At 37.1% G+C, this 26,938-nt stretch overlaps 3 protein-coding genes and 1 pseudogene across 3 annotated transcripts; 1 reads left to right on the top strand and 3 right to left on the bottom strand.

Annotated features, from left to right (window-relative positions):
- Positions 1-9,320: 9,320 nt before the first annotated feature.
- On the bottom strand, positions 9,321-9,743 carry LOC145163849 (uncharacterized). Its single transcript, XM_079082598.1, has one exon. It carries the CDS (start codon positions 9,741-9,743, stop codon positions 9,321-9,323), a length of 423 nt encoding a protein of 140 aa, XP_078938724.1.
- A 180-nt stretch (positions 9,744-9,923) lies between these two features.
- LOC145163848 (uncharacterized) lies at positions 9,924-11,313 on the bottom strand. Its single transcript, XM_079082597.1, has 3 exons — positions 10,638-11,313; positions 10,397-10,519; positions 9,924-10,117 (listed from the first exon to the last, which is right to left on the bottom strand). The coding sequence occupies exons 1-3, from the start codon at positions 11,311-11,313 to the stop codon at positions 9,924-9,926; spliced, it is 993 nt and encodes a 330-aa protein (XP_078938723.1).
- A 2,149-nt stretch (positions 11,314-13,462) lies between these two features.
- On the bottom strand, positions 13,463-14,239 carry LOC145162499 (dirigent protein 22 pseudogene; annotated as a pseudogene).
- Positions 14,240-15,275: 1,036 nt separating this feature from the next.
- On the top strand, positions 15,276-16,773 carry LOC145163847 (uncharacterized). The gene is made up of 2 exons (XM_079082596.1): positions 15,276-15,537; positions 16,208-16,773. The coding sequence occupies exons 1-2, from the start codon at positions 15,276-15,278 to the stop codon at positions 16,771-16,773; spliced, it is 828 nt and encodes a 275-aa protein (XP_078938722.1).
- Positions 16,774-26,938: the final 10,165 nt, after the last annotated feature.

The following is a 26,938-nucleotide window of genomic DNA, read 5'->3' as shown; positions in this document are numbered from 1 at the left end:
AGCAAGTGCACCACCATGGCAGCCAACCATGGTGGTTGCCGCCGGTTATAGCTTTTCTGCCACCACCGGCCACCATAGGGGTGGCTGTGTGTGTGCGCGTATGTTATTTTTAGTGTGTATGTGTGTGTGTATTATCGAGTTGTACATTGTAATGGTGCCAAAATAATAATAGAAATCTCAAAACCACCACCGTGAGGTGGTGGCTGCCGCCTCCTGCCGCCATCGGCCGCCGTGTCGGGTGGCAGTGTGCCTCGTTGTATGGTGACTCGTTTGTGGTGTTTGGACAAGGGACATAAACCCTAATGGGCCCAATGAAGCCCTAATTGACATTAAAGCCCAAACACGTGTCTAATGGGTTTAATGGGCCCTAATGGATCTAAGGACTTAGCTAATGGGCCTATTGGGATAAGTTGGGTTGGAAAACCCTAATGCCATGAAACCCTAATTTGGGGTTTATCGGGATCGCATCGGGATTAATTAATGAACTCATAATATTAATTAATAATCATTGCAATCAACCTAAGTCAACATTGGACTTAATAGATTAAGTCCTTAATGGGTTAAGTAGGAAACTTAACCCTAATCTCCATTTTATGAGAAACCCTAATTTCACTTGGGTTTATTGTTGGGCCCTTCTATTGGGCCTTGATGATTGGGTTATTAAATGGGCCATACAGGATCAAGCAATTAGACTAGAATAATCTAACGGGCCTAGGGTAAGGCCCATGTAAGGGGTTTGGGCCTAATTTGGAAAATTAGGCCATAGTTTGGGCCTTAATGATTATATGATGTTGGGCCTTAGAATAAGACCATGTATAGGTCTGGGCCCAATTTGGAAAATTAGGCCATATGTTGGGCTTTGATTTCTAATTGACTTTGGGCCTATGGCTTGGGCCTTGGGCTTGAATAAGCCAAGCTAGGGGTAATGTAGTTATTACCCAAAGAATGTACTTATGGTTATGTAGTGGAACCCAATTATTAATTGGGTGATGTTTGATGCTGACAGTTCGGGAATCTGTCAGCCAGCAGCTGGGGTTGAGTCTGCGGGACTTCAGCAGTGTGGGATTGTGTCTACGGGACTTCAGCAGTGTGAGGTGAGTTACCTTCCAGTAGCGGTGGGTCTACGGCCACAATGCCGGCCCACCAGTAGGAGTTGTATGTTAGATGATTGTCTTTGTGATATCATCTAGGTTTGCTACTACCTGATATGTTATATGCTGGCATGATATGTTATATGTGATAGTAGTAGAGTTCGATTGTTAGGACCGAAGGGTAGGTCAGACACCCCAGATATGTCTGACAGTATGTGATGATATGTTTATATGTTGGCATGATATGTTATATGTGATAGTGATAGTAGGAGGGGAATAGTCCCCAAGTTCGGTTGTTAGGACCGAAGGGTAGTTCGGACACCCCAGATATGTCTGATAGTATGTTTATGTTATGATATATGTGATAGTAGCAGTAGGGGGTGGAATAGTCCCCGATGGTCGGTTGTTAGGATCGACGGGTAGGTCAGCACCCCAGAATGGCTTGACATGGGTAGGTCAGTACCCCAAAATGGCTTGACACGGGTAGGCCAGCACCCCTGAATGGCTTGAAATGGGTAGGCCGGCACCACAGAATGGCCGTACCGGGTAGGTCGGCACCCCAGAATGGCCGTATCGGGTAGGTCGGGCACCCCAGAATTTCCCGGCAGTATGTATGCTATGTGATTGTATGGTATGTGGTATGATGAGGGAACTCACTAAGCTTTGTGCTTACAGTTTTCAGTTTTGGTTTCAGGAACTTCGTTTTTGAAGGAAAGGAGCCGGCTTGATCGCAGCGCATCACACTATGGTTTTCCGCACACGAGATCTTTGGGATTACACTCTGATATTGTTTTATGATAACATGTTTTGATTATCTCTACTTGGGTTTTGACATGACATGATATTATGGATGTTTTTTTATATTGTTGGTTTTATAATAATGTATTTAAAAATGAAATTTTTGGCCTGTATTTTTGGGATGTTACAAGTTGGTATCAGAGCCTTGGTTTGAGGGATTCGGACATACTCTCGAGTGTGTCTGAACTCAAACTAAGGGCTTGGTATGAAAATTTTCAAAAGTAAAACCATTTTATAAAAAGGAGTTTGAAAAGAATCTGAAAAGAGAAAAGAACTTTGAGAAGAACAAAGTGTGTGATGCGTGCAATCAGCCGAGCTCAAGTAAATTTTCCCCAAGATACCCATACATGTTATGTTATGATATGATATGATATGGTTATGAGAATTGCATGCTAGATTAGGACTAAGGATCTAGGAGGATGCCTTATATGCCTATTGTATGTGCTTGTAGACTTGCATGCTAGTACTGATCAACCATTAATAGGATAGCCTATTTGGGTTATGCCTGATTGTATGAGCCTTTGAATTGCATGTACAGATTCCTGATTAGAGGATAGAATGATCTGATTGGAATATGATGGTTCGATTTTCCATTGTCTGAATGCTGCTTGCTCTGTGATTTGTGGGACTCTTAGTAATGTGAGCTAACTGTTAAGTGAATATGCTAGGTCACATGAGACACAGGCCGGATAATCTCAGAGTGAGAGACTTGACCCTATTGCGCAGCTCTTGTCTGAGTCCAACCGTTCTAGGGATGGGTCTTTTACTCGAAGGATTATCTGATCTCTGTTGCATGTGGCTATATTCATGAGGTAGCTAGTTGACATTACTGGGAATCTTTCAGCAGCTGAGGACTGGGTGAGTTCGGGAACCTAGGGAAGCCTAGGATATATTTCAGTGAGTTAGTAGTGAGGTTCAGTGAGACTTGGGTGTACCAGTTTGAGGAAGTGACTTGGAGGATTCGGGAGGATTGCTGAGGAAAGTATGGATAGGTGTGGAAGGTAGTATTGGGCCCGTACTACTGAAAGCACATGATCCATACTCGAATCAGTGAGAGTCTTGGAGAATCTAAGAAGCTTCAGGGAAGAGTTTGTGACCCCGTTTGGGGACAGAGGATGTTCCAGTTGTTGCAGCTTAGCCATTGGCAAGCGAGCTAGTGAGCGTGACAGGGTGTCAGACTCTGAAGGATATGATTTCTAAGAGTTGCAGATGCGGGATCGATTTGGGAGCACCCTGAAAAGAGAGGTGCGTGCCAGGTGCGTATAGTAGAGGGTCCCAGGAAGAGACCCATGACTTCTGATCATCGGGTGAAAGGCCAGCAGGGCCTGAGTCACTGCAGCGCGTACGAGAAAGTACACGAGGGAGTTTGTCACTCCAAGGGTTTAGGCTGCTACAGGGTAGCAGGATTGGTCATATCAGCAGAAGGGGGTCAGTATTCCTCCAGATGTTGCGGGTATGTCATCTTCTATGATATTAGGTGGATGTTTGGAATACGTACCGCTTTGGAATTGTGAGTGAGTTTGGATAAGTCAGACCTCGGGTCGGTTTTTCTGCTAGTGTTTGGGTTACCAAGGATCATATATGCCATCCTGCATGCCGAAAGGTCCTTGATGAACCCAAAGAGGGACGCATCTTGCGGAGTGGGTTCCGCGCATACCGTTATCATGGATCTTTGTCGGGATCTATGCAGGAGTATTATTTAGAGGATACTCGATCAGGGTTGGAGTGATTGTTCTCCAATGAAGTCAGCGTTCAGAGGTTCTATCATTGTTCAGGTATGGTCGGTAATTGTTTATAGATGAACTTTGGAGTTCAAGGCACTACCGTTGCTAGGACAGAACTGGTGACAGGAAGAGGGTAGTGTCAGTCGCGGGTGTTAGATGCATAAGTGGTTGGTCACTGGATGTTCAAGAGAATTGTGTTTTCGCATGGGTTGTGTTCGGTTAAAGTTCAGTGGTACTGCAGGATTGGGAGTGGGAACGAGGATTCGTCAGCTAGAGTGAAGATTAAGGTCTCCAATGGTCAGCATGAGAAGTGGATTGAGGTGTCAGACTGGACCAGATTCCAAGAGTACTCATCAAGATTTCCGAGGATGGGCGATCTTAAGGTTTAACCGGTGATTAATCGCTAGCATTGGTATGCACAAGTTGTTATCAGTGGGATACTAGAAAGCGAGAAGGATTGGGAATCCTTCAATTGTCACGTGCCGTGAAGACTTAGTCGAATCTAAGTGGGGGAGAGACTTTTCGTAAAGTTCTCCAAATGTGAGTTCTGGTTGCGCGAGGTGCAATCTCTTGAGCACCTAGTCAACCAGAAGGGGTATTCTGGGCGATCCGGTCAAGAAAGAGGCTGTGATGCAGTGGGAGATTCCGAGGTCTCCATCTGAGATTCGGAGTTCCCTGGGTCTAGCGGGTTATTACCGGAGATTTATACGAGACTTCTCCGAGATTGCGGTTCCTTTGACCCGACTGACCAAGAAGTCGGTGGCCCTTCGCTGGGGGCCTGAGCAGCAGGCAGCCTTCGAAACTCTCAGACAGCGGTTGTGTGAGGCACCGATTCTCATCCTACCAGAGGGCATAGATGATTTCATGGTTTACTGTGACGCTTTGATCACGGGCATGGGTACGGTACTGATACAGTGGGGTCACGTGATAGCAGGTTTCGGGAACCAGGTTAGAGTTTCGGTTAGGACTCAAGTTTCAGTGGTGTGTTAGGCCGGGTGCGTGTTCGACCCGGTTTGGAAGGTGTTGTAAGACTACGGGGGTAGCCGTAGCATTCACTAGTGGTCAGTTAGTTTGGAAGGTGTTGTAAGACTACGGGGGTAGCCGTAACATTCACTAGTGGTCAGTTAGTTTGGAAGGTGTTGTAAGACTAATGGGGTAGCCGTAGCATTCACTAGTGGTCAGTTAGTTTGGAAGGTGTTGTAAGACTACGGGGGTAGCCGTAGCATTCACTAGTGGTCAGTTAGTATGGAAAGTGTTGTAAGACTACGGGGGTAGCCGTAGCATTCATTAGTGATTAGTTAGTATGGAGAGTGTTGTAAGACTACGAGGATAGCCGTAGCATTAACAAGTGGTCAATTAGCATGAGGAGTGTTGTAAGTCTGCGAGTGTAGCCGTAGCATTCACTAGCAGCCATATAGTGTTAGAGTGTTGTAAGTCTGCGGGTGTAGCCGTAGCATTCACTAGCAGCCAGATAGTGATAGAGTGTCGTGAGACTGCGGGTGTAGCCGTAGCATTCACTAGGTTGGTAGATAGAATGAGTGCGTTGTTAGGACGCGGAAGGAACAGTAGTACCCACCAGTTCGGGTGTAGCAGTGAGGATATGGAAATCCACGGATTGGATTTCGGAATTACCCAGATGGATTAGATCTGTTTGAGCCAGTGATAAGACTGTAGGAATATCACTACAGTTATGAGATCAGGGAAGCAATGGACCGAATAAGGTCGTTTGTGATATAAGTCTACCAGTGGTCAGGTGGCAATCACTTTTAGTTTTGGACTTGATGATGTCAGGATTCGACGCATGGACTCGATTGGTTAGATCAGGAAGTAGTAGAGATGCAGTGGCATGATAACTAGTGGCAACTAGTTCCAGAGAAGGATATCGTTCGGAAGTTGTGTGAGACGACTAAGTGGGAACCCTTGGGCTCCGCAGCCGGGCTAGAACCCGGTAAATTCAGATGACCGACGGATGAATTGAGACCAGTTAGGTCTCGATAGATTTTGGAAAGCAGCCATGAGACAAAATACTGCTTCAGGCAGTTCAGTGTTCGGGCAGTTTCAGCACTTGGGCAATGTTAGCATTTGTGTTTTGGGTTGCAAGTTCGGATGGAATAACAGGTTGTTTGGGTTATGCTAAGTCAATCACAGCTGGATTATCCGAGCTTTAGCCGAGTATAAGTGACCTGCAGAGATAATTGGGTCTGTGATTTCCGCTTTATAATGGGAACCTCGAACTATCAGAAGTTGAGTAGACAGTTGAGGGATAAACAGACTGGATTCGTCGATGATGACTCGATATGAGTGGTCTATCAGGGAATCAGACCATCTCGAGATAGTAGATTCAGACGAGTGGATGCGATCCTGTTGCGAGGAATTCGTTCATATGAGGATATTAGGGCTTTGCGAAGATTGGTCACAGCTACCTTGCGAAGGCTAGGGTGTGCCCAAGACAGTTATCATGTTACTAGAAGTGGTTTGGCATATAAGAAATAGTAAGGAGTGATTTCGAGGACGAAATCTAATTTAAGTGGGGGAGATTTGTAACACCCGTTTATTTATTAGTTAAATAAATAAATTAGTGAACGAATGGTAGCCTAAAATAAATAATTATATATGTAGTGTGTTGGGTTCGAGGAGTTAATTGTCACATTTTTAGAAGTCGGGGGTTAAAAGCGTGAGTTTAGGACTCACTTTATAAATATTTATGAAGACAAGGGCTCCGTGGTAATTATCGAGATTTATTTAAAAATAAATGAGGTGGAAGGGCTGAATATGTTATAATTAAGATATTGGGGGACTGTTTGGTAAATTGTGTACCTAAGTTGTAAGGGATTTTTGTGGTGAGGGTTCAAAGGGTAATTAATGCATTTATTTTGAAAGGAAATCGGATGGGAGGGACCTATCCTGCCATTATGAAAATATGTTTGTGTGTGTCGGGTATATATATATGCGCTAAGAAACCCTAACCCTAAGGAATACTATTCAGCCGCCACCTTCATGTTAACCCGGTTGCCACCCTCCTTCACTTCCGATAATCGCCACCACCAATGGAACCCTCTCCGGCCACCGATTCCACCACCGAATCCGACCACTTTGCCTCCTCCTACTGCTCGAGAATTCATTGGCAACCAAATCCGGGACGAGGAACGTTAGCATGAGGGCTGTGGAACCTCCTCAGTCGCCGTCCCGCTACCTGATGCCGCCTGTGACGCTGTGAATGGCCGGAGAACCCCACCGTAACCAAAGTGTAACCCGTGAACGGCCAAGAGGACTACCGGGGTCGTAACCACCGCCATGGCGTACGCTGCTGATGCTGCGTTTCGACGACGACGAGACCGCCGCCTGCCGCCTTGGTATTGAGCGCCTTCTCAGTGTGGTTGTCGGGGGGCGTAACCAAATCGTGAAGGTGTCACCGCCACCTCCTTCTTTCCTGTTGCGTCGTCACAGGTCCACTGCCGCCGTTAGATGCTTCTGTGACGCCTTCGAGCTCCATCCGTTGCTGCCATCGATGATTGTATGTGCTACCATCGCTGTCGGCCGCCATACGGCACCAAGAGGGTGGCTGGGTTATTTCTGCAACCGGGTGTGTGTATGTAGCTGTATTTCCACTGTTGGTGTGTGATGTGTGTGCTTGGGAGGTTTGTTTCACCGGAAAGCAAGTGCACCACCATGGCAGCCAACCATGGTGGTTGCCGCCGGTTATAGCTTTTCTGCCACCACCGGCCACCATAGGGGTGGCTGTGTGTGTGCGCGTGTGTTATTTTTAGTGTGTATGTGTGTGTGTATTATCGAGTTGTACATTGTAATGGTGCCAAAATAATAATAGAAATCTCGAAACCACCACCGTGAGGTGGTGGCTGCCGCCTCCTGCCGCCACCGGCCGCCGTGTCGGGTGACGGTGTGCCTCGTTGTATGGTGACTCGTTTGTGGTGTTTGGACAAGGGACATAAGCCCTAATGGGCCCAATGAAGCCCTAATTGACATTAAAGCTCAAACACGTGTCTAATGGGTTTAATGGACCCTAATGGATCTAAGGACTTAGCTAATGGGCTTATTGGGATAAGTTGGGTTGGAAAACCCTAATGCCATGAAACCCTAATTTGGGGTTTATCGGGATCGCATCGGGATTAATTAATGAACTCATAATATTAATTAATAATCATTGCAATCAACCTAAGTCAACATTGGACTTAATGGATTAAGTCCTTAATGGGTTAAGTAGGAAACTTAACCCTAATCTCCATTTTATGAGAAACCCTAATTTCACTTGGGTTTATTGTTGGGCCCTTCTATTGGGACTTGATGATTGGGTTATTAAATGGGCCATACAGGATCAAGCAATTAGACTAGAATAATCTAACGGGCCTAGGGTAAGGCCCATGTAAGGGGTTTGGGCCCAATTTGGAAAATTGGGCCATAGTTTGGGCCTTAATGATTAGACGATGTTGGGCCTTAGAATAAGACCATGTATAGGTCTGGGCCCAATTTGGAAAATTGGGCCATATGTTGGGCTTTGATTTCTAATTGACTTTGGGCCTATGGCTTGGGCCTTGGGCTTGAATAAGCCAAGCTAGGGGTAATGTAGTTATTACCCAAAGAATGTACTTATGGTTATGTAGTGGAACCCAATTATTAATTGGGTGATGTTTGATGCTGACAGTTCGGGAATCTGTCAGCCAGCAGCTGGGGTTGAGTCTGCGGGACTTCAGCAGTGTGGGATTGTGTCTACGGGACTTCAGCAGTGTGAGGTGAGTTACCTTCCAGTAGCGGTGGGTCTACGGCCACAATGCCGGCCCACCAGTAGGAGTTGTATGTTAGATGATTGTCTTTGTGATATCATCTAGGTTTGCTACTACCTGATATGTTATATGCTGGCATGATATGTTATATGTGATAGTAGTAGAGTTCAGTTGTTAAGACCGAAGGGTAGGTCAGACACCCCAGATATGTCTGACAATATGTGATGATATGTTTATATGCTGGCATGATATGTTATATGTGATAGTGATAGTAGGAGGGGAATAGTCCCCAAGTTCGGTTGTTAGGACCGAAGGGTAGTTCGGACACCCCAGATATGTCTGATAGTATGTTTATGTTATGATATATGTGATAGTAGCAGTAGGGGTGGAATAGTCCCCGAGGGTCGGTTGTTAGGACCGACGGGTAGGTCAGCACCCCAGAATGGCTTGACATGGGTAGGTCAGTACCCCAGAATGGCTTGACACGGGTAGGCCGGCACCCCAGAATGGCCGTACCGGGTAGGTCGGCACCCTAGAATGGTCGTATCGGGTAGGTCGGGCACCCCAGAATTGCCCGGCAGTATGTATGCTATGTGATTGTATGGTATGTGGTATGATGGGGGAACTCACTAAGCTTTATGCTTACAGTTTTCAGTTTTGGTTTCAGGAACTTCGTTTTTGAAGGAAAGGAGCCGGCTTGATCGCAGCGCATCACACTATGGTTTTCCGCACACGAGATCTTTGGGATTACACTCTGATATTGTTTTATGACAACATGTTTTAATTATCTCTACTTGGGTTTTGACATGACATGATATTATGGATGTTTTCTTATACTGTTGGTTTTATAATAATGTATTTAAAAATGAAATTTTTGTCCTGTATTTTTGGGATGTTACAAATGAAATATAAATTTAACTATAACAAATACTAAAATTTATATAAATAATAAAATTGTACAAAGTTTTTTACAAATTTCTAAAAACTTCTTTATACACAACATTGGATGTTTTATTTGTTAGTATATCATCATTATCTAAAATCAACAATTTTAATCCTTGTCTACTTTGAACTCTGGATAAAGCAAGATACAATTGACCATGTGTAAAAATAGGATCCTTGAGAAACAAACCAACTTTCGATAAAGACTGTCCTTGGCTCTTATTAATTGTCATTGCAAAATACACAGCCAATAGAAATTGTCTTTTTTGGAATTTGAACGGGATCTTGTCTTCAGAAGGAGTTAAAGACATTCTTGGAATAAAAGTACGGTTTCCAATATTACTTCCAGATAAGATAACTTCCTCAATAACACGTTTGCCCAAAGATATAACCTGTAGTCTAGTCCCATTACATAAGCCATTTTTCTGATCAATGTTTCTCAATAACATAACTGGAATACCGACTTTTAAAATGAGCTTATGGTTTGGCAGACTTGAGACTTTAAGACCATTTAAAACTCTCGGTTTATAATTCCCATAAATCTTACCGAGGATTCTTTTTGTAGAATAAATCCAAAGAGTGATCTTGCCAGTTTAGTAAGAAAAATCTAACTTTAAAACAATCTCACCTTAAGCTCTAATTGCTGCAGAAATTATCTTCCAAAGAAATATCTTACCAGTTCCACCATAACCATAAACAAAGTATACACCTCCCCTGTTATGTTTAACTACATCCATGATATCAAGAAAAATGTCCCGTTGCTCGTTTGTTAATGCAACAAATAGCCGATCAAACCCGTTCTTTAAATTTGGTATGTCATAATCTAGATCCTCAGTAATAAGACGATTGTTGAAGATGAAACAGAATCAACATCTGGGTAAGGCATCTTTCCATATTTTTTAAGACTGGAATTGTTATAGAGTAAATTTTTTTCTATCTGAAACAAAGTCAAGTTTGTAAGTTGATCTTCGTTTGGTGATAAACTTATATGGAAAATAATATATTAATTAGAACGTATTGATTGGGACGTAAAATATAATTGAATTTATACTGAAATTTTATATGATACTCTTTTAATAATAATGAGATAAAGTTAGATTACCTGGAGACTTTAATCTCTGTTGTTGATTGTAAAGAATTCCATCTGACAGGTATTCCCAGGTGTTTTGCCAAACAATTTCTGGTTTATGCAAATGTTGGACAATGACATCATAGCAAATAAGAACTGTAGATAAAAACCAAATCCAGAAAGACTTGCTTCCTTAATTGCATCGATAAATTTTTGTCATCATCTAAAAGGCCAAGATTATAACATACATCTTTAAAAGAAGAACATAGTTCACAATTGACTGTGCGAATTTCTTCGAATGATTTAGGACCTTTCACTTTATTTAAAAGAATTCTTAAGAAATATGCTTCTCCAAGTTTAGGTGAAACAGAGTGAATTCTACCAATCGCATATCTAACTTTCCTTGGCTTCCAAATCAGATATTTACGTTGCCAAACAAACTTTGTAGGGAATTCAACATATGTAAGTTTTCGTGCTTCTTTATTGATTTCATTACACTTCATGCAAGATGTGAACATTGAAGAAGCAATTGAAGTTCGATCAAGAACATCTTCAGTGTCATTGTCTGCCTCATATACAACTTGTTGTTGATCGGGAAGATGAAAAGGTAGTGTAATCACAACAGGATATCTATAATGAACATCGTATTTAAAAATCCGCCATGATGCTTCACATGTAGAAATATATCTACAATCATAGTATTCTTTAATTTCATCCACTGCATCGTTGTTATCGGAATCATTATTGGTTTGCACCATAGAAACAATAGCTCTATCAGGACCCTTGTTTATATATTTAAACAAATACTTTATAGAAGATCCTTGATTGTACCATTCAACATTAATGTGTGCCTGATATCTTTTCAACAAATATTTGTTGTATGGAACAATAGTTCTGTTATCTAACTGAACACCAGATTTTTCAACAAAATGTCCATCATTTCTTCTCATATATAAGGGAAAACCATTTGAATCAACTGAAGTATGATTACAAGATTGCTTTGGAAAGTTTTTAAAACACTTTCTGTCGACCATGCATGGACAATTCAAATTTTCAGCTCCACATGGACCGTGAATCATGAACTCCCTGACAGGTGAATACAATTCTGGATCATCATCGATATTTGGAATCTCAGCAGAAATAATGGGATCGATATATTCAACTGTAGGAAGCTTTCAGTCAGCATGTATAAACAGACATATATGAATATGAGGCAAACCTCTTTTTTGAAATTCAATTGTATAAACCACTGCATGCAAAATATACAAATAAGATACAAGTTAGCAACTAATATATATATATATATATATATATATATATATATATATATATATATATATATATATATATATATATATATATATATATATACACACATATATAATAAATAATAACAAACATATTTTAAATATTTTTAGGAAAAATATAAATTATTATATTTAAATTTATACGTTAAACTATAAATTTAAGTACTTGCTTGAACCTTCCCAAAAATTTCATTTTCCCTTAAATCTTTAATAAATGCATCCAACTTGATCTTAAATAACCTACATAATATATCCGGTCTATCTTCTGGATGAAGTGGAGTGTCCTTAAGAAACCTTTGAACTTCTGGCCATTTTGGATTACACATAAAAGTTATGAAAAAATCAGGATATCCAAACCATTTACAGAGCGACATGACATCCAAAAAGTTTTGCATCATATAACATGCACCACCGGTAAATGAAGAAGGTAAGATCACACGTTGCCCGACGTTCGAAATATCTGTACTCCCAAGTGCTTGGTGATTACGTAAATTCTCATAAGACTCACATCTAAGAATTTTTTGTTGGTTACGTATGAAAAATAGTCTCAATTTCAATCATGGTATATCCATCAACCAAAAATTGTTGGAATAACCTTTTTGCATTAAGAATTAGTGAGAACGATTGATCTCTGTCTTAAATTCTATAGGCGAAAAATTCTCTCATTATATGCAGAGAAATAATTTGAACAAAAAAGGAAAATTGGTAGCTTATGAGTTCCTTTTTTGTATGAATTCGAATTCGAATGGATTGATGTATAAGAGTTGCTGGTTTTATGGATTGAGTGCAACTAATTTAGGATATTTAGGATATGTTTTAGGATATAAGTAAGATAAGATAATGATTTATGCATACTAATTTCTACATATTTAATTTCTGCATATTTTCTGTCTATTTTTCTGCATATTAAGTCAACCGATTATGCTGATATATAGGAATTGAATGTCAATGAATGCTGTGATTATATGGGCGGGAAAAGCAGATAGAAGATTCACAGTGAAATGACACGTGACAAGATATAGTGTTAATAAAAGGGACACGTGACATTTAGGAGAATGTTTTATTAGGGAGAGAGATGAGTCAAACCCAAATGTGTAGGCTTTCAATTTATGCATAACACCGCTTGTATACATATGTATTGTAGGGATTAGGGTGTAAACACGTGTTTATGAAGGCATTGATTTCAAATTGATAGTGAAAGTGATGAAAACTACAAGTTAGTGAAAAAGGTTACAAATTTATGATAATGATGTTTTTAAATTATTGATGCTGTGATGGCGTTTACGATAATTTATAAATTAAATATGAAACCAGTACGTGTTGTACAAATTCTAGATGTGGAATGAAATTGATTTGTGCCTATGTTTAATTGTAAATTTTGTGTTTGTACATCACAATATCACAACTAACTTGTAACTTTTGGTAACTTTATTTTTATTTTTTATCATGTTTTACAGACAACAGCTTATAAATTAGTTTTTAAAAAAAAGTCACTTAGATGTTTAAATAATTTATTGAGTTTTTGTAAAATTTTTATAAATATAACTTTTATTATTATAAAAACTCAAATTTTTATATGTGCACCTAGCTTATCAATTAGTTTTATTAAATATTATTTTTTATCCATTAGTATTTTAGCTAGTTCGTGGTGTATGTGACATATTCAAATGAAATAAAGTTGTTCTTTTATAAAAAAATTGGTCAAAGTTTGGTTTGACTGTTTTAACCATGTCAATCGTTTTTTTTTTTTTTTTTTTTTTTTGTAAATCAATTGGACCAAAAACTCAAAAAGTAAGGGAAGAGTTTTGATTGATCTGTCACTAATCCATTTTTAATAATTTACCAAGTACAAATACATGAATCAAATACAAGGAATTAGACTCAATAATGAACAACCATGACGTTATATTCCACAACCGCATCACCGGAGGTAAGATTAAAATCATGAGTTTTTGCGGTGGCGACACCCCTCGCCATCCTAAAAACACCAGACCCACCAACAATCGGCATCTCACGGTAAGGATGAAACACCGCATTCCGCCCCAACAAACTAAGAGTACTACCATTGTAATCCCCTCCGGTGAACACCAAGTTCATGGTCATCAGTAAACCAGACTCCTCCAAACACGCCGAACCATAGATGCCTTGTGCTTGACCGACAACAGTAGAGTTTGGTTCAGGTCCGGTGGTGAGCTTGTCGTCAGCCATGGCGAGGAACCCGAACGCAGTTGGAGAGGTGGAGGTGATGGTGGATTCGGCGACTCTCATGGCGGTGGGGGAGGTGCCACTGACTAAGTCGTGTAGATAGAAGTGAAGGTGGGTCTGCTTTTGGGTCATGGTGGGTAGGTTTTTGAACCATTCTTCTACGGCTAAAGGGTCTTGATCAATGGCATGGACAAGAGACATGGCTATGAGTAACATTGAGCTTAATATTAGGGTTATCCATGGCTTCACCATTTCTCTTCCTGTTTGATTGTGTGTGTGTCTGTGTGTGGGTGGGTGTTTGATATTCAGTTCGGAAGATGGAAACGATGAAGACTAATGGGATAGGTTGGCATATCCACATACGTACATATACATGTAAACTAAAGGAGTGGGTATGATATTCTTTTCATTAGTTTACCTAAAACACTACTTTCTTAATTTCTAGTATAAAATGTTTATCAGGAATATGAAAAATGATGGCTAGTTTAACATATTAGAGATGGTAAAATTAATGGGTGTAGTAGATTGACTATTTGTGGTCATACGGGTATGGATGATTAAAACCATTTTTTTTGGTACGAGTTGAAATGGGGTAACAGGAGTTAATTAATTAAACGTACTTATTTTGTCTAAATCATTTTAAAACAAAAGGTGTGTTAAATATGATTATAAAACTTATATTATTACACTAGTAATGTAATAAATTAAATAAAATATTCCAGAGTTTATGCATTACTTTTTTTTTGTTTGACCATGTCCATAACTATAACTATAACAAGCCAATGTCAGTGCAAATAGTCACTTGATCTTATCTAGGGTTGCACATCCAGGATGTGTAATGTACAACAATATCAATCTCTTCTCAAACATGACGGGGTGGCAATGCCCATGGATCACAAAGCAGAACGGAAGGGAGTAGGCCAAAAGACAAACACCTTAGGTGAATGCAGAGCACGTACATTTATGAAGGCAAACCCAACATGTTCATCGCTAAACCTTGACGCGGACCGTCTGTTAAACCCTAATTTCAGGTATTTAAGAGATAATGATCCCTCACATGACCTAATTCATTTGGGAAAAATCTCAAAGTGTTCATAGAGTTTCTGTTATTATTTATGTCACGTCATATTAATTATTTGAACTAATTAGTTAGTCTGTTAGATAATCAGGTAGATTAGTTTTCAAGCTTTGTAAGTTTTATGTTTCCTTTGTATAAATAGTTCAAAGTTGTAATAACTTTAGTAATCAATTCAGTGAAAAAGTTTGTTCTTTCATCTTTGCAATTCATTTCATTCAGGAATCAACATGGTATCAGAGCTTCTGATTCCTGATTTATCATCACAATTCTTCTTTTGATCATTCATTTCGTTTCTGCACTCTGTTTTCTCAATCAATTCACTATGTCCGTTCCAGTTACTGAATCAAGTTCCAATTTGAATTCAAATATGAATTCGAATCCAAATTTCTCCGATCCTCTATATCTTCATCCATCAGATCATCTCGGTATGCTATGTGTTTCAAAGCAGTTTGATGGATCGAATTTTGGTTCATGGAGCAAGGGAATGCTTATTTCATTATCTGTAAAGAACAAGATCGGCTTTGTTAATGGAAAATTATCAAAACCTGATGATAATGATCCAAAGTTTGACCTATGGCAGAAAGGCAATGACATGGTGACCTAATGGATCCTCAATATTCTTACTAGTGACATCATTGAATCAGTTCTTTATTCATGCTCTGCATTCGAGATCTAGAAGGATTTAGAGGAACGTTTTGGTCAATCTAATGGAGCAAAACTCTATCAGCTTCAGAAGGAAATCTTGTTAGAAATTCGGGGTAGTAAAGACACTTGGATATTATGAGAATTGTGATTTCACTATCAAATCAAAGTATTTGGGTGGTACTCCCTAATCTTTGATTGGATAAGACTCAGAAGAGAAAAAAACAGAGAATGAAAATGTATGAATTTCGTGAGTACCAGAAAACTGACCAAAAATTGGTTAAAAACCTTCTTTGTCTGAAAACTGTCAAAACCGTCATAAAACAGTTTTCTCAATAGTCAAAACTGTCATAAATCTGGCCGCCCCTTGGACCCCGCCAAGGGCTGCCGCCCCTTGGACCCTGCTCCCAGGGGCGCTCCCCCCGGACCCCCGTTCGTTCAGGGGCTTCGCCCCTAAATAACAGTCAACTTTTAATCTTGAATAAACTTAAACAAGTGTGCACTCCGCACATTCCTTACTTGTTTAATATTCATCAAGATTGATTTTTGGTCAACAAGTCAACCCATTACACTTAAATACAATTAGTGAAACAAATCACCAACAAATCTCAGATTTGTCTCAAGGTAACAATGATCTTCCCTCTTACTTCACAAAACTCAAGAAAAATTGGGACGAATTAAGTACGCTTTCTTCATTTCCTTCGTGTACTTGTGGTGCTGCACAAAAGCTTCGTGAATTTGAGCAAAATCAAAAACTTATTAAGTTTCTTATGGGACTTAATCGTGATTACTCTTCAATAAGAGGTAGTATATTGATTATGAAACCTCTTCCGACTGTTGCTCAAGCTTATGCTTTATTAATTCAAGATGAAAAACAGAGGGAAGTTCAATTTTCATCTGTTTTCATGACTGATTCTGCTTCGATGAATGTTAGATCCAACAATCTCCAATCCAAAACAAATTATGACAACAAGAAGCATTTAGTGTGTACTTACTGCAAGAAAACAGGACACACAATCAATAAATGCTATCGATTAGTTGGATTCCCAAAGGATTTCAAGTTCACTAAACCAAGAAGTGTTGCTGCAAATGTTATTAATCTTCAACAAACTACTGAAGATCATTTAGCATCAAAAGGAGACGTTGTACCTGAGTTTACAAACGAACAATATCAATAATTCATGTCTATGCTCAATTGCTTCAAGTCTAATGGAGTCAATTCAGGATACACCACTGCTGATCAAACTCCTCAAGAACACACTCAGGGACAAAATCATTCCAATGTCAACTTCCCTAGTAATTCTCACATTCCTTTTGATCCAAACAAGTGTCATTACATGACAAATGAAATTTCTACCTGGATTATTGATTCTGGTGCAAGTAATCATATGTGTTTTGAATTTTGATAGATCTCTGTTATTCAACATTCATAAAATCACTATTCCACATTACATTACTCTTCCTAATGGCGAGCAAACCATTTCATTTGAAATTGGTCATGCTAATATAACTAAAGATGCGGCCCTTCATAATGTTCTGTATGTGCCTATATTTCGATACAGCCTTCTTTCTATTGCTAAACTTTGCAAAGAACTCAAATCATTCATTCTTTTCTCAGAACATTATTGTTTCTTGTTACAGGACCTTTCTATGAAGTGGCCTTTGGTTCTTGGTAGACATCATGCTGGCTTGTACTTTGTTCATTCTACACAAGAAGCAAATAAGAGTCTTAATATGTCTGTTACTGCTAAGGCTCCTTTAAATTCCTTTGTAATTTTTTCAAATTCTCTTTGTAATTCCGTGTCAAATGATACCTCTATTTCTCTTTGGCATAAGCGACTTGGTCACTTACCAATGTATAAGTTGAAAACTTTCAATGTGTTGAAAAAAATGATTTTAATCATGGATTCTTTTGTGATATTTGTCCTAAAGACAGACAACACAAACTTCCGTTTCATCATAGTAAGATTCATACAAAATCTCCTTTTGAACGTATACACATTGACACTTGGGGGCCTTATAAATCAAAAACATATGATGGTTATTCATATTTCTTAACGATTGTTGATGATTTCACACGATCAACATGGACACATCTGTTGAGCAAAAAGAGTAATGCATTTCAAGTGTTGAAAGGATTCATTGCAATGATAGAGACCCAATTTGATAAGAAAGTTAAGACTATTCGTTCCGATAATGCATTTGAACTTGGATCTAGCAATGAAGCCATTCAATTCCTTCAACAAAAAGGAATCATGCACCAGACTATCTGTCGAAGTACACCCCAACAAAATGGGGTTGTGGAGCGTAAACACAAACACCTTTTGGAAACATCCCAAGCTCTATTATTTCAATCAAATCTTCCTATACGGTTTTGGGACTTCAATTGTTGAATGATGATGAACTTTGTGATTTGTAGCCTCGGATTCGTAAATTGATGATCAGAAACGCGTTTGGAGAAGCTTTAAATGTGTTTGGAACCCTCCAAAACTGTGTAAAATCGCAGGGGTGAAGTCCAATTGGGTGAACTAAATGGAGAAACACCATTTGGTAAACTACATGGATTGGAATCTTCTTACAATCATTTAAAGGCATTTGGTTACTTGTATTTCATGAGCACTCTCAAGGAAAAACGTGACAAATTTACCCCTAGAGCATCTCCCCGTGTTTTCATTGATTATCCTTTTGGGAAGAAAGCATACAAGCTCTATAATCTGGATACTAACAAGGTTGTCATTTCCAGAGATTTCTATTTCCATAAAAACAACATTACATTCCATTCTATGCAACATAATTCTATTCCAATGTTTCCAGTTCACGAATCATTACCTGTTTATGAAGATGATTCATTACCTCATCCAATACCTTCCCCCATTATCTTCTCCTTGACCTTCAAATGATACAGTTTTGCCTTCATAAAATCAAGCCATTTCCATAACCAATCCACCAATTTTTGTTTAAAATACAGATTCTACCCCTGCTCCAACTTTTGTCCCACAACAAAGTTCTTCTCAACAAACTCATGTAAGAAGAACCACCAGATCTAGACCTCCTTCCTACCTTCAAGATTAGTTGTCAAAGTATTCACTCAAAAGGAGGGAATTAACTATACATAAACCTTTTCACTTGTAGTAAAAATGACAACGATTCGTGCTCTTATTGCAACAAATGTAAAGAAAGGGTGGCAAATACATCAACTAGATGTAAACAACGCTTTTTTACATGGCGATCTAGAGGAAGAATTTACATGAAACCCCTTCCAGGACTTATTTTACAAGATAAAAATCAAGTTTTCAAATTGCAGAAATCACTTTATGGGCTTAAACAAGCATCACGACAGTGGTATTCCAAACTTTCTTCAGCCTTAAAGAATAAAGGATATCAACACTCTAAAGATGATTATTCGTTGTTTCACAAATCAATGGGTTCACATGTTACATTTCTAGCAGTTTATGTTGATGACATCATGGTCACAGGAAATAATGAAGAAGAAGTGACAAGTCTTAAAGCATTCCTTGATTCTCAATTCAAAATAAAAGATTTGGGTGAATTTTTTTTCTAGGAATTGAGGTTATGTACACTCACACAGGGGTAATATTGTCACAAAGGAAATTCGCTAATGAAGTCTTAAAGGAGTTCAAATGTTCTGGGAAATCGATATGTGTGACATCCCCATTTTTACGCTTAGAAAAGTCCGATTTCGTTTATGCTTTATAATAAAATCAGAGTAACTTTTTAAAGAAAGTGTTGCGGAATTTGTTCCCAAATCAAAATATGATAAAGATTTATCAAATCATTTCCAAAGAAATGTATTTTCATTACATTACAAAACTCGGGATGTCATTGTTGATACAGATCAAAAACATAAACCAAAAGCAACATAGGCCACAAAACAAAATTGGCCTAAAAAACAATATAGGCCTTACAACATTCTATATATTTTCTATTAGCCTATAAATCCATATTCTCTCGTCAGATCATCCAACTATGCTTTTTCCACTACCTGTAATACAAGAAACTGAGTGGGTCAGGCTTCAGAGCCTGGTGAGAATATAGGGTTTTCAACCCACAATAAATAAGTTTATTATTTTCAACAATCATTCAACCCGATTACCCGTTCCCGTCATCCTAACTTTACGTCCCTAAAGCATCTATTATAAAGGACTTATCCTAAGGAATTTCATCGGGATGGACACTACTGATAAGGGGGTTCCTCATCCATATAGGTCCGTAAGGCAACCATGAGGGGGATGGAGTACACCGGTGAACACATCGTTCACAAACACCTACAGGTTGCGAGCCTGCTAGCGTTCCACTGGACTTCCTACAAAAGTCTGTGGTCGTCATCCATACTCCGCTAGATGACTGGATCATCGTCAACACCGAGGCCTCTCATCATTTTATTTCATCACACACCAACTATTTCATCTACCCATGCTTTACCCAACATATTTGTAGATATAAAATACGCATACAGTTCAGATACGAAAACAAAGTTTAAATCTTTCATACAACATAGATCTCATGTATAAATTATATATATATATATATATATATATATATATATATATATATATATATATATATATATATATATATATATATATATATATATATATATATATATAAAGTTTAGATCTGAAGTGAGAAAGTCTAGATCTGAAGGAAAAGGTTCAGATCTGGAAGAAAAAGTTTAGATCTGAAAGAAAAAGTTGAGATCTGAAGGAAAAAGTTTAGATCTGAAGAAAAAAGTTCAGATCTGAAAAGAAAGAGGTTTAGATTTTTTATCCAGCATAGATCTCAAGCAAACATATAATATATATACACATAGCATGAAATTTATATAAAATATTTCATATTTATGTGTAAGATAAAAGTGACTATACACTCACATGATAAGGGGATGATTCAGACAACACTTCGCTTCTTAAAATAATCTTCTTTGACGAAACCGGGAGGTTTGCTTGAAAACCGGGCTCTGCGGGGGCAGAGTTTCTAAATCGAAAAACTCTTTTTCTCGGAGCCTTCGGGCGCTTCGGGGCTTTCTTCTAATGCTAGGGAGGTTTCCTAGGCTTCGGGGTGGTTTAGGGAAGGTTAGAGAGAGAAAGAAGTGAGGATGGTGTGAAAAATCCGGCTGCACCTCTCATCCTTTTATAGGCCAAGGCCGAGGTCTACGCTGCGCGTTCATGCAAGGAGTGCAGGGCGTTCCTCGGTGCGCTGGGCGCTCCCTTCCGATGTGGCGCGTTCGTACTAGACAGGTGTTCGAGAATGGCTGGGGCGACGTGGAGCATCCGAGACCGAGCCTTCCTACGCAACACGCTCCTTCTTCGTACGCTGGGCGTACCTTGTACGCGAGGCGCTCCTCGGATACACGGGGCGTAGCCTTCAGATCCAACTCGTATTTTGCCATCCCGACTTCAAAAATTCGTAACTTTCGCATACGAGCTCCGTTCTTCGACGTTATTTATATCCACGCGTAGGCGGGACCGTACTCTACAACTTTCGTTTAGACTTTGTCGGCTAATTTTGACTTAATTTTTAAAGTTATATTTTTAACAGGCCGGGATATGAAAAGTTCGTTAAAAATTCATAACTTTTTCACCCGACGTCCGTTTTCGTATGTCTTTTTACCGTTGAACTAATATTAATGAGGCCTTCGATTCTCGTTTAGGTTGTGTCGGCCAAAAATGGATCGATCTAACATTCGAACTCCGGGCTGTGTATTGCTGATTCGAAACTTAGAAAAATCATAACTTCCTCATATGAAGTCAGATTTTAGCGTTCTTTTTATGCACGCTCTCGGTTTAACGAAAACTACGACTTTCGATTAGATCGCTAAGGCTAAAAAGCACTCTATCGTAAATTCACTATTTATGTCACACAGTGTCGGGCCGGTTCTGTCGCGAAACTTCGACAGGCCATAACTTCTTCGTTATAACTCGGATTTCGGCGTTCTTTATATCTCCGAATTCCTTGTCACGACCACTACATCTTTCTTCATCGATATCGGGATTATCTAACGTTTTATTTTTGACGCTTATTTTCATTATATCTTTACAAACAAATATATAATCACATAATTCACATAATATTCAAGTAATTCATCTTTATTACTTTAAAATAGGTTACAATGGTTGACCTAGACTATTACATCATCGCATCAATGCTTAGCCTCGAAACACGGGCGTTACAATATGTCCTCTACCTTCAAATCTCAAACTTATAATTAATGAAGGAGAGTCGTTGCCTAATCCTGAAGTGTATAGAAGACTTGTTGGCACATTGAATTTTTGGACTCATACAAGACCAGATTTGGCCTTCATTGTGCAACATTTGAGTCATTTCATGTCTAATCCAAAGTTGCCACATTTTGAAGTTGCAATGCGCACTCTTAGATACATTAATAATGATCCTAATCAAGGCTTGTTCTGTAACAAAAAAGATGATTTTAATCTACAAGTTTTTGTGATTCAGATTGGGCTGCCTTTCACCAATCAAGAAGGAGCATTAGCGGATTCTTCACAGGGTCGGCCAAAGCCCAGGGCGAGCTGGGCCATGACCCAGGGCAGCAATTTTTTATGGGGCATAAGATTTCCTAAGCTTGTTATAGATATATGTTATTTGGCCCTCTTGATCCAAGCAAGTCTGGTCCAAATGAAAAGGGGGCAGCAACAGCGCGTTAGTTCTATACCTAAACATTAGGCGGCAAATTGAAGTTCATTTGGAAGGCACGACTCTTCAGTCTTCTAAGTAATAGCACACGCCTAATAGATGTTGTTGAAGAAGACGAGGCATTCCGATCAATGACGCTTTGGAGAAAACGAAGCAAATAAATACGAAGGATGATTTTCGCCAATAACTTTCTCCTAAGTAACAACACATGCCTAATAATAGCTTTCTCTTATAATTCTTGAGCCCCCATCAAATTTCTCCAATAATCACGCTTCAAAACGTGAGATGATGTACCGATCTTAGACAATTGAGAAGGTGCAACGATAGAGGTTGATTTTAGATGCATAAAATCTCAACTCTCAAGGATCTCTCTTTACTCTCGTATATCGTTGTCTCTCGAATGAGCTCACAAGAATTTGGAAGCCTCAGCCTCTCAACCTTTCTCAGTTGAATATTCATTGGAGTAATTTGTGTTAGTTTATTTCAATATTTAAATGGGTTTTTTTATTGCTCTCATAATTAAACAACAAAAAAAGGTTAGAGTGTTATATTTGAAAGTTAATGCCAGATTGGTTGAGGTGGGGATTTTGGTGCTCTAATTTGTAAAATAGCTTGTATACTTTCCTGCTGCCTTAGAGTTTTTGCAATTGTGTTTTTGGCCTTCAATCATTTTATTTTCACTAAAGTTGAAGATACTTTTTTATTTTGTTTCATTGATTGGAGTTTCTTTTGGTGTAAATTGATCGTTATAATTAACCACTACATATTTGGGGATGCTTACTTAGAGGCTCTCACTACAAATGCTTTAAGTTGCAAGAATGATTAGGATATGTATTATCATGTTTGAAAAACAAAAAAACACAGGTGTTGTTGTTTTTGGTGTTCTAAAATCTCTTAGTTCATTTTTGTTTAGCCTTTTTGTTGGTGTTTTAGTTGCTCAGGTGCTAATGTGGTCCCTATTTTTATAGTTTTGGCATCTTCAGATGTCATGTACTTTTGTTTATCACTGTACCACAAGGTTAATTAGACAAACACAATTAGATATTTAATGTACTCGATATTAGATTTTTCCAACATCATCTTTCCTTTTTTTTCTTTTTTTTTTGTATTTGAAACCTAATTTGTTATGCCTCTATGTATGTGTAGTGTATTTTGGATTATCATTTTGATGGATATGGTATTTTGAAACATGAAAATAGTTTTTTTTTTTTTTTTTTTTTTTTTTTTTTTTTTTTTGCAATTTTATGTTGTTCGATAAAATAAGGGCATCAATAAGTTTCTTTGCTCAGGGCATGGAAAACCTATGGACCGGCCCTGATTCTTCATTTTACTTGGAGGAAGCCCCATTTCTTGGAAATCCAAGAAACAATCACAATCTCATTATCATCTGTTGAGCCAGAATACAGGAGCATGCGAAGAGTGACAACTGAATTAGCCTGGTTATCATGAGTTTTACATGAAATGAGTGTTCCAAATATTACACCTATCCCTGTCAAATGTGATAGCCAAGTAGCAATTTACATTGCTAAACACCCTGTATTTCATGAGTACTAAACATGTGGAATTAGACTGTCATTTTGTCCAAGAAAGATTGCAAGATGGATTGATTTGTCTATAATATGTTCCCACTCAATTACAACTTGTTGATTTGTTCACCAAGAATCTACCTAGTAGAGATCATTACAGACTTTTAAGCAAGATGAGAGTGTCCCACTCTCCATCTTGAGGAGAACTGTTATTATTTATGCCACACCATATTAATTAGTTGAGCTAATTAGTTAGTATGATAATCAGTTAGATTAGTTTTCAAGCTTAGTCAGTCTTATGTTTCCTTTGTATAAATAGTTCAAAGTTGTAATAGCTTTAGTAATCACATCAATGAACAAGCCTGTTCTTTCATCTTTGCAATTCGTTTCATTCAGGAATAAACAGTTTCTAAGTTCCGTTGTGAGGTAACATAGCTGGTTTTAGAATACAGAAATAATTTTGAATTATAGCAAGTAGTCGTAATACTTTGATCATGCCCATGTCTACAATCCAACATGGGGACCTAGACTAGACCTAATTAGTTTCTTTTCGTGGAGTTATAACCAAAAAGAAGAGGAGTGCATCCAAATATAAGTTGTTATTATGAACTCCCTTATGGTGGATTATGTTGTTTGAATAGTAGATTATAGTCAAGCCAAAGAATGACAATTGATTTGTGTGTTTTTGTTTTCATTTTTGTTACATATTTGGCCCATTAAAGAAAAAAATATAACACTCCTTCAATTCAAATAATTCATTAGGTTAATCCGTCTAACCAATTTAATTAAATGAGTTAGTTGGGTTGAAATCTTCAACATATTTTCAACCCGACTTACTAATATATATATATATATATATATATATATATATATATATATATATATATATATATATATATATATAATACTATTTTTGAATGGATGAATTTTATTAAAAACAAATTAATATAATTGTATTCTGAGCAACGTGCAATATAAGCCTATATTAAAAACCAAAATTTTAACTTCATAATTTTGTTGTGAGTAATGCGCAGATATTCGCCTACCCCATATATATATATATATATATATATATATATATATATATATATATATATATATATATATATATATATATATATATATATATATATATATATATATATATATATATATAAGTTCAGGTTCATTTGAGACCGTGCTAATTTTGTAAGACCGTGAGACCAAATCTAAAAATAATTTTAAAATGCAAAATAAAAAGAAAAATCCAAAAATTCTTTTTTAATTATTATTTTCGGAACTTTAATTACCTAAAAAAAATATAAAATAAAAATAAAAATAAAATAAAATAAAATAAAATAAAATTACCGTTTTTTTTTTGAAAATTACGTGAAATATTCTAATAGAATATTACACTGTAAATATTCTAATGTGATTTTTAGAATGTTAGAATATTATACTAGATTTCTCGGATATGTACAATATTCTATTATTCTACTAGAATATGTACAAAAAAGTATTTTATTTTATTTTATTTTAATTTTTTTTGGTATTTTTTTTATTTTTTTTTGGAAAATATAAATTCCGAAAATAATATTTGAAAAAAAATATTTTGAAAATTTTCAATTATTTTGCATTTTAAAAATGTTTTTTGTTTTATCTACCAAATGAATGACTAGGATTGCGTCTCACGGTCTCACAAAATTAGGTTGTCTCACATGAACCTAACCCTATATATATATATATATATATATATATATATATATATATATATATATATATATATATATATATATATATATGAGGGTTCAATTGAGAAAAAAAGTTAAGAATGAGGGAATCATTCTCAGCCACACATTTATTTTGCCACAAAACACTTAGGCGTACCGTCGGAAATGGATAACGGATAAACACGTGTTTTCCAATCAAACATGTTTAATTAAACTATGCTAATCATTACCTTAATATAAACAAAAACATACTTTTTTTTGTTTTTATTTTTTTTTATTTTTAGAAAGCCATTTTTATCGAAAAATTATTTTAAATATATCAAAATTCATAATTTTTTATTTTCTATAAATAGACATCCATATTGATATAGTTTTAAGATAAAATAAAAAATTTATTTTTTTTAGAGTTTCAGCTCTCGTTATTCATAAGTGGATAAAATTCTATCAGATTTTTATTACAGTACATTCGTTATTCACTTATGAATAAAACATATGCTTAACTTTTTTTTTATAGTTTAAGTATCGTTCATATATGAATATGACATGTAATAAAGTTTTCTTACTTAAAATATATTTTTTACATCATCTTTCGTCATATATTATATTTATATATGAATAAAACGTGTATTAGTTGTCGTCATATTTTATATTCATATATGAATAAAACATTTATCAGATTTTTGTTACAGTTAATTTGTTATTCATATATGAATAAGTAGTATAAATGATACTTAAACTGTAAAAAATATTAATTATATATTTTTATTAATAAGTGAATAACAAATGTACTGGAACAAAAATCTGATGCATTTTTATTCACTTATGAATAACGATAACTGAAAAAATAAAAAATTTTATTTTATCTTAAAAGTATATCAATATGGATGTCTATTTGTAGAGAATAAAAAATCATGAATTTTGGTATATTTAAAATCATTTTTCAATAAAAATAGCTTCTTAAAAATTAAAAAAACGAAAAAACTATGTTTTTGTATATATTAAGGTAATGATTACCATAGTTTAAGGAAACATGTTTTGTTAGAAACACATGTGTATTCCTTATCCATTTCCGCTGGTACAACGGCGGTTTTTGCGGCAAAAATAAATGAGTGGCTGGGAATGATTCCCCCATTCTCAACATTTTTTTATTTTCTCAATTGAACTTACCCCTCTCTCTCTCTCTATCTATATATATATATATATATATATATATATATATATATATATATATATATATATATATATATATATATATATATATATATATAGGGCTAGGTTATAATGTGGATGGACAATTATTGTGTGGACGTGTGGACAATGAGATTCTATGAGAATTACTAAGAGAATACATTGTTTAGTAATGCGAATACGTTCAACCTTACAAAAATATCGTCATTTTCATGCATTCTCATAATTCTTATTCATTTTTATTCTCA

The sequence above is a fragment of the Lactuca virosa genome, chromosome 3, assembly GCF_052849685.1.
Source record: "Lactuca virosa cultivar CGN04683 chromosome 3, Lactuca_virosa_CGN04683_v6, whole genome shotgun sequence".
Taxonomy (NCBI): Eukaryota; Viridiplantae; Streptophyta; class Magnoliopsida; order Asterales; family Asteraceae; genus Lactuca; species Lactuca virosa.
This window is presented reverse-complemented; position numbering and strand designations above follow the sequence as displayed.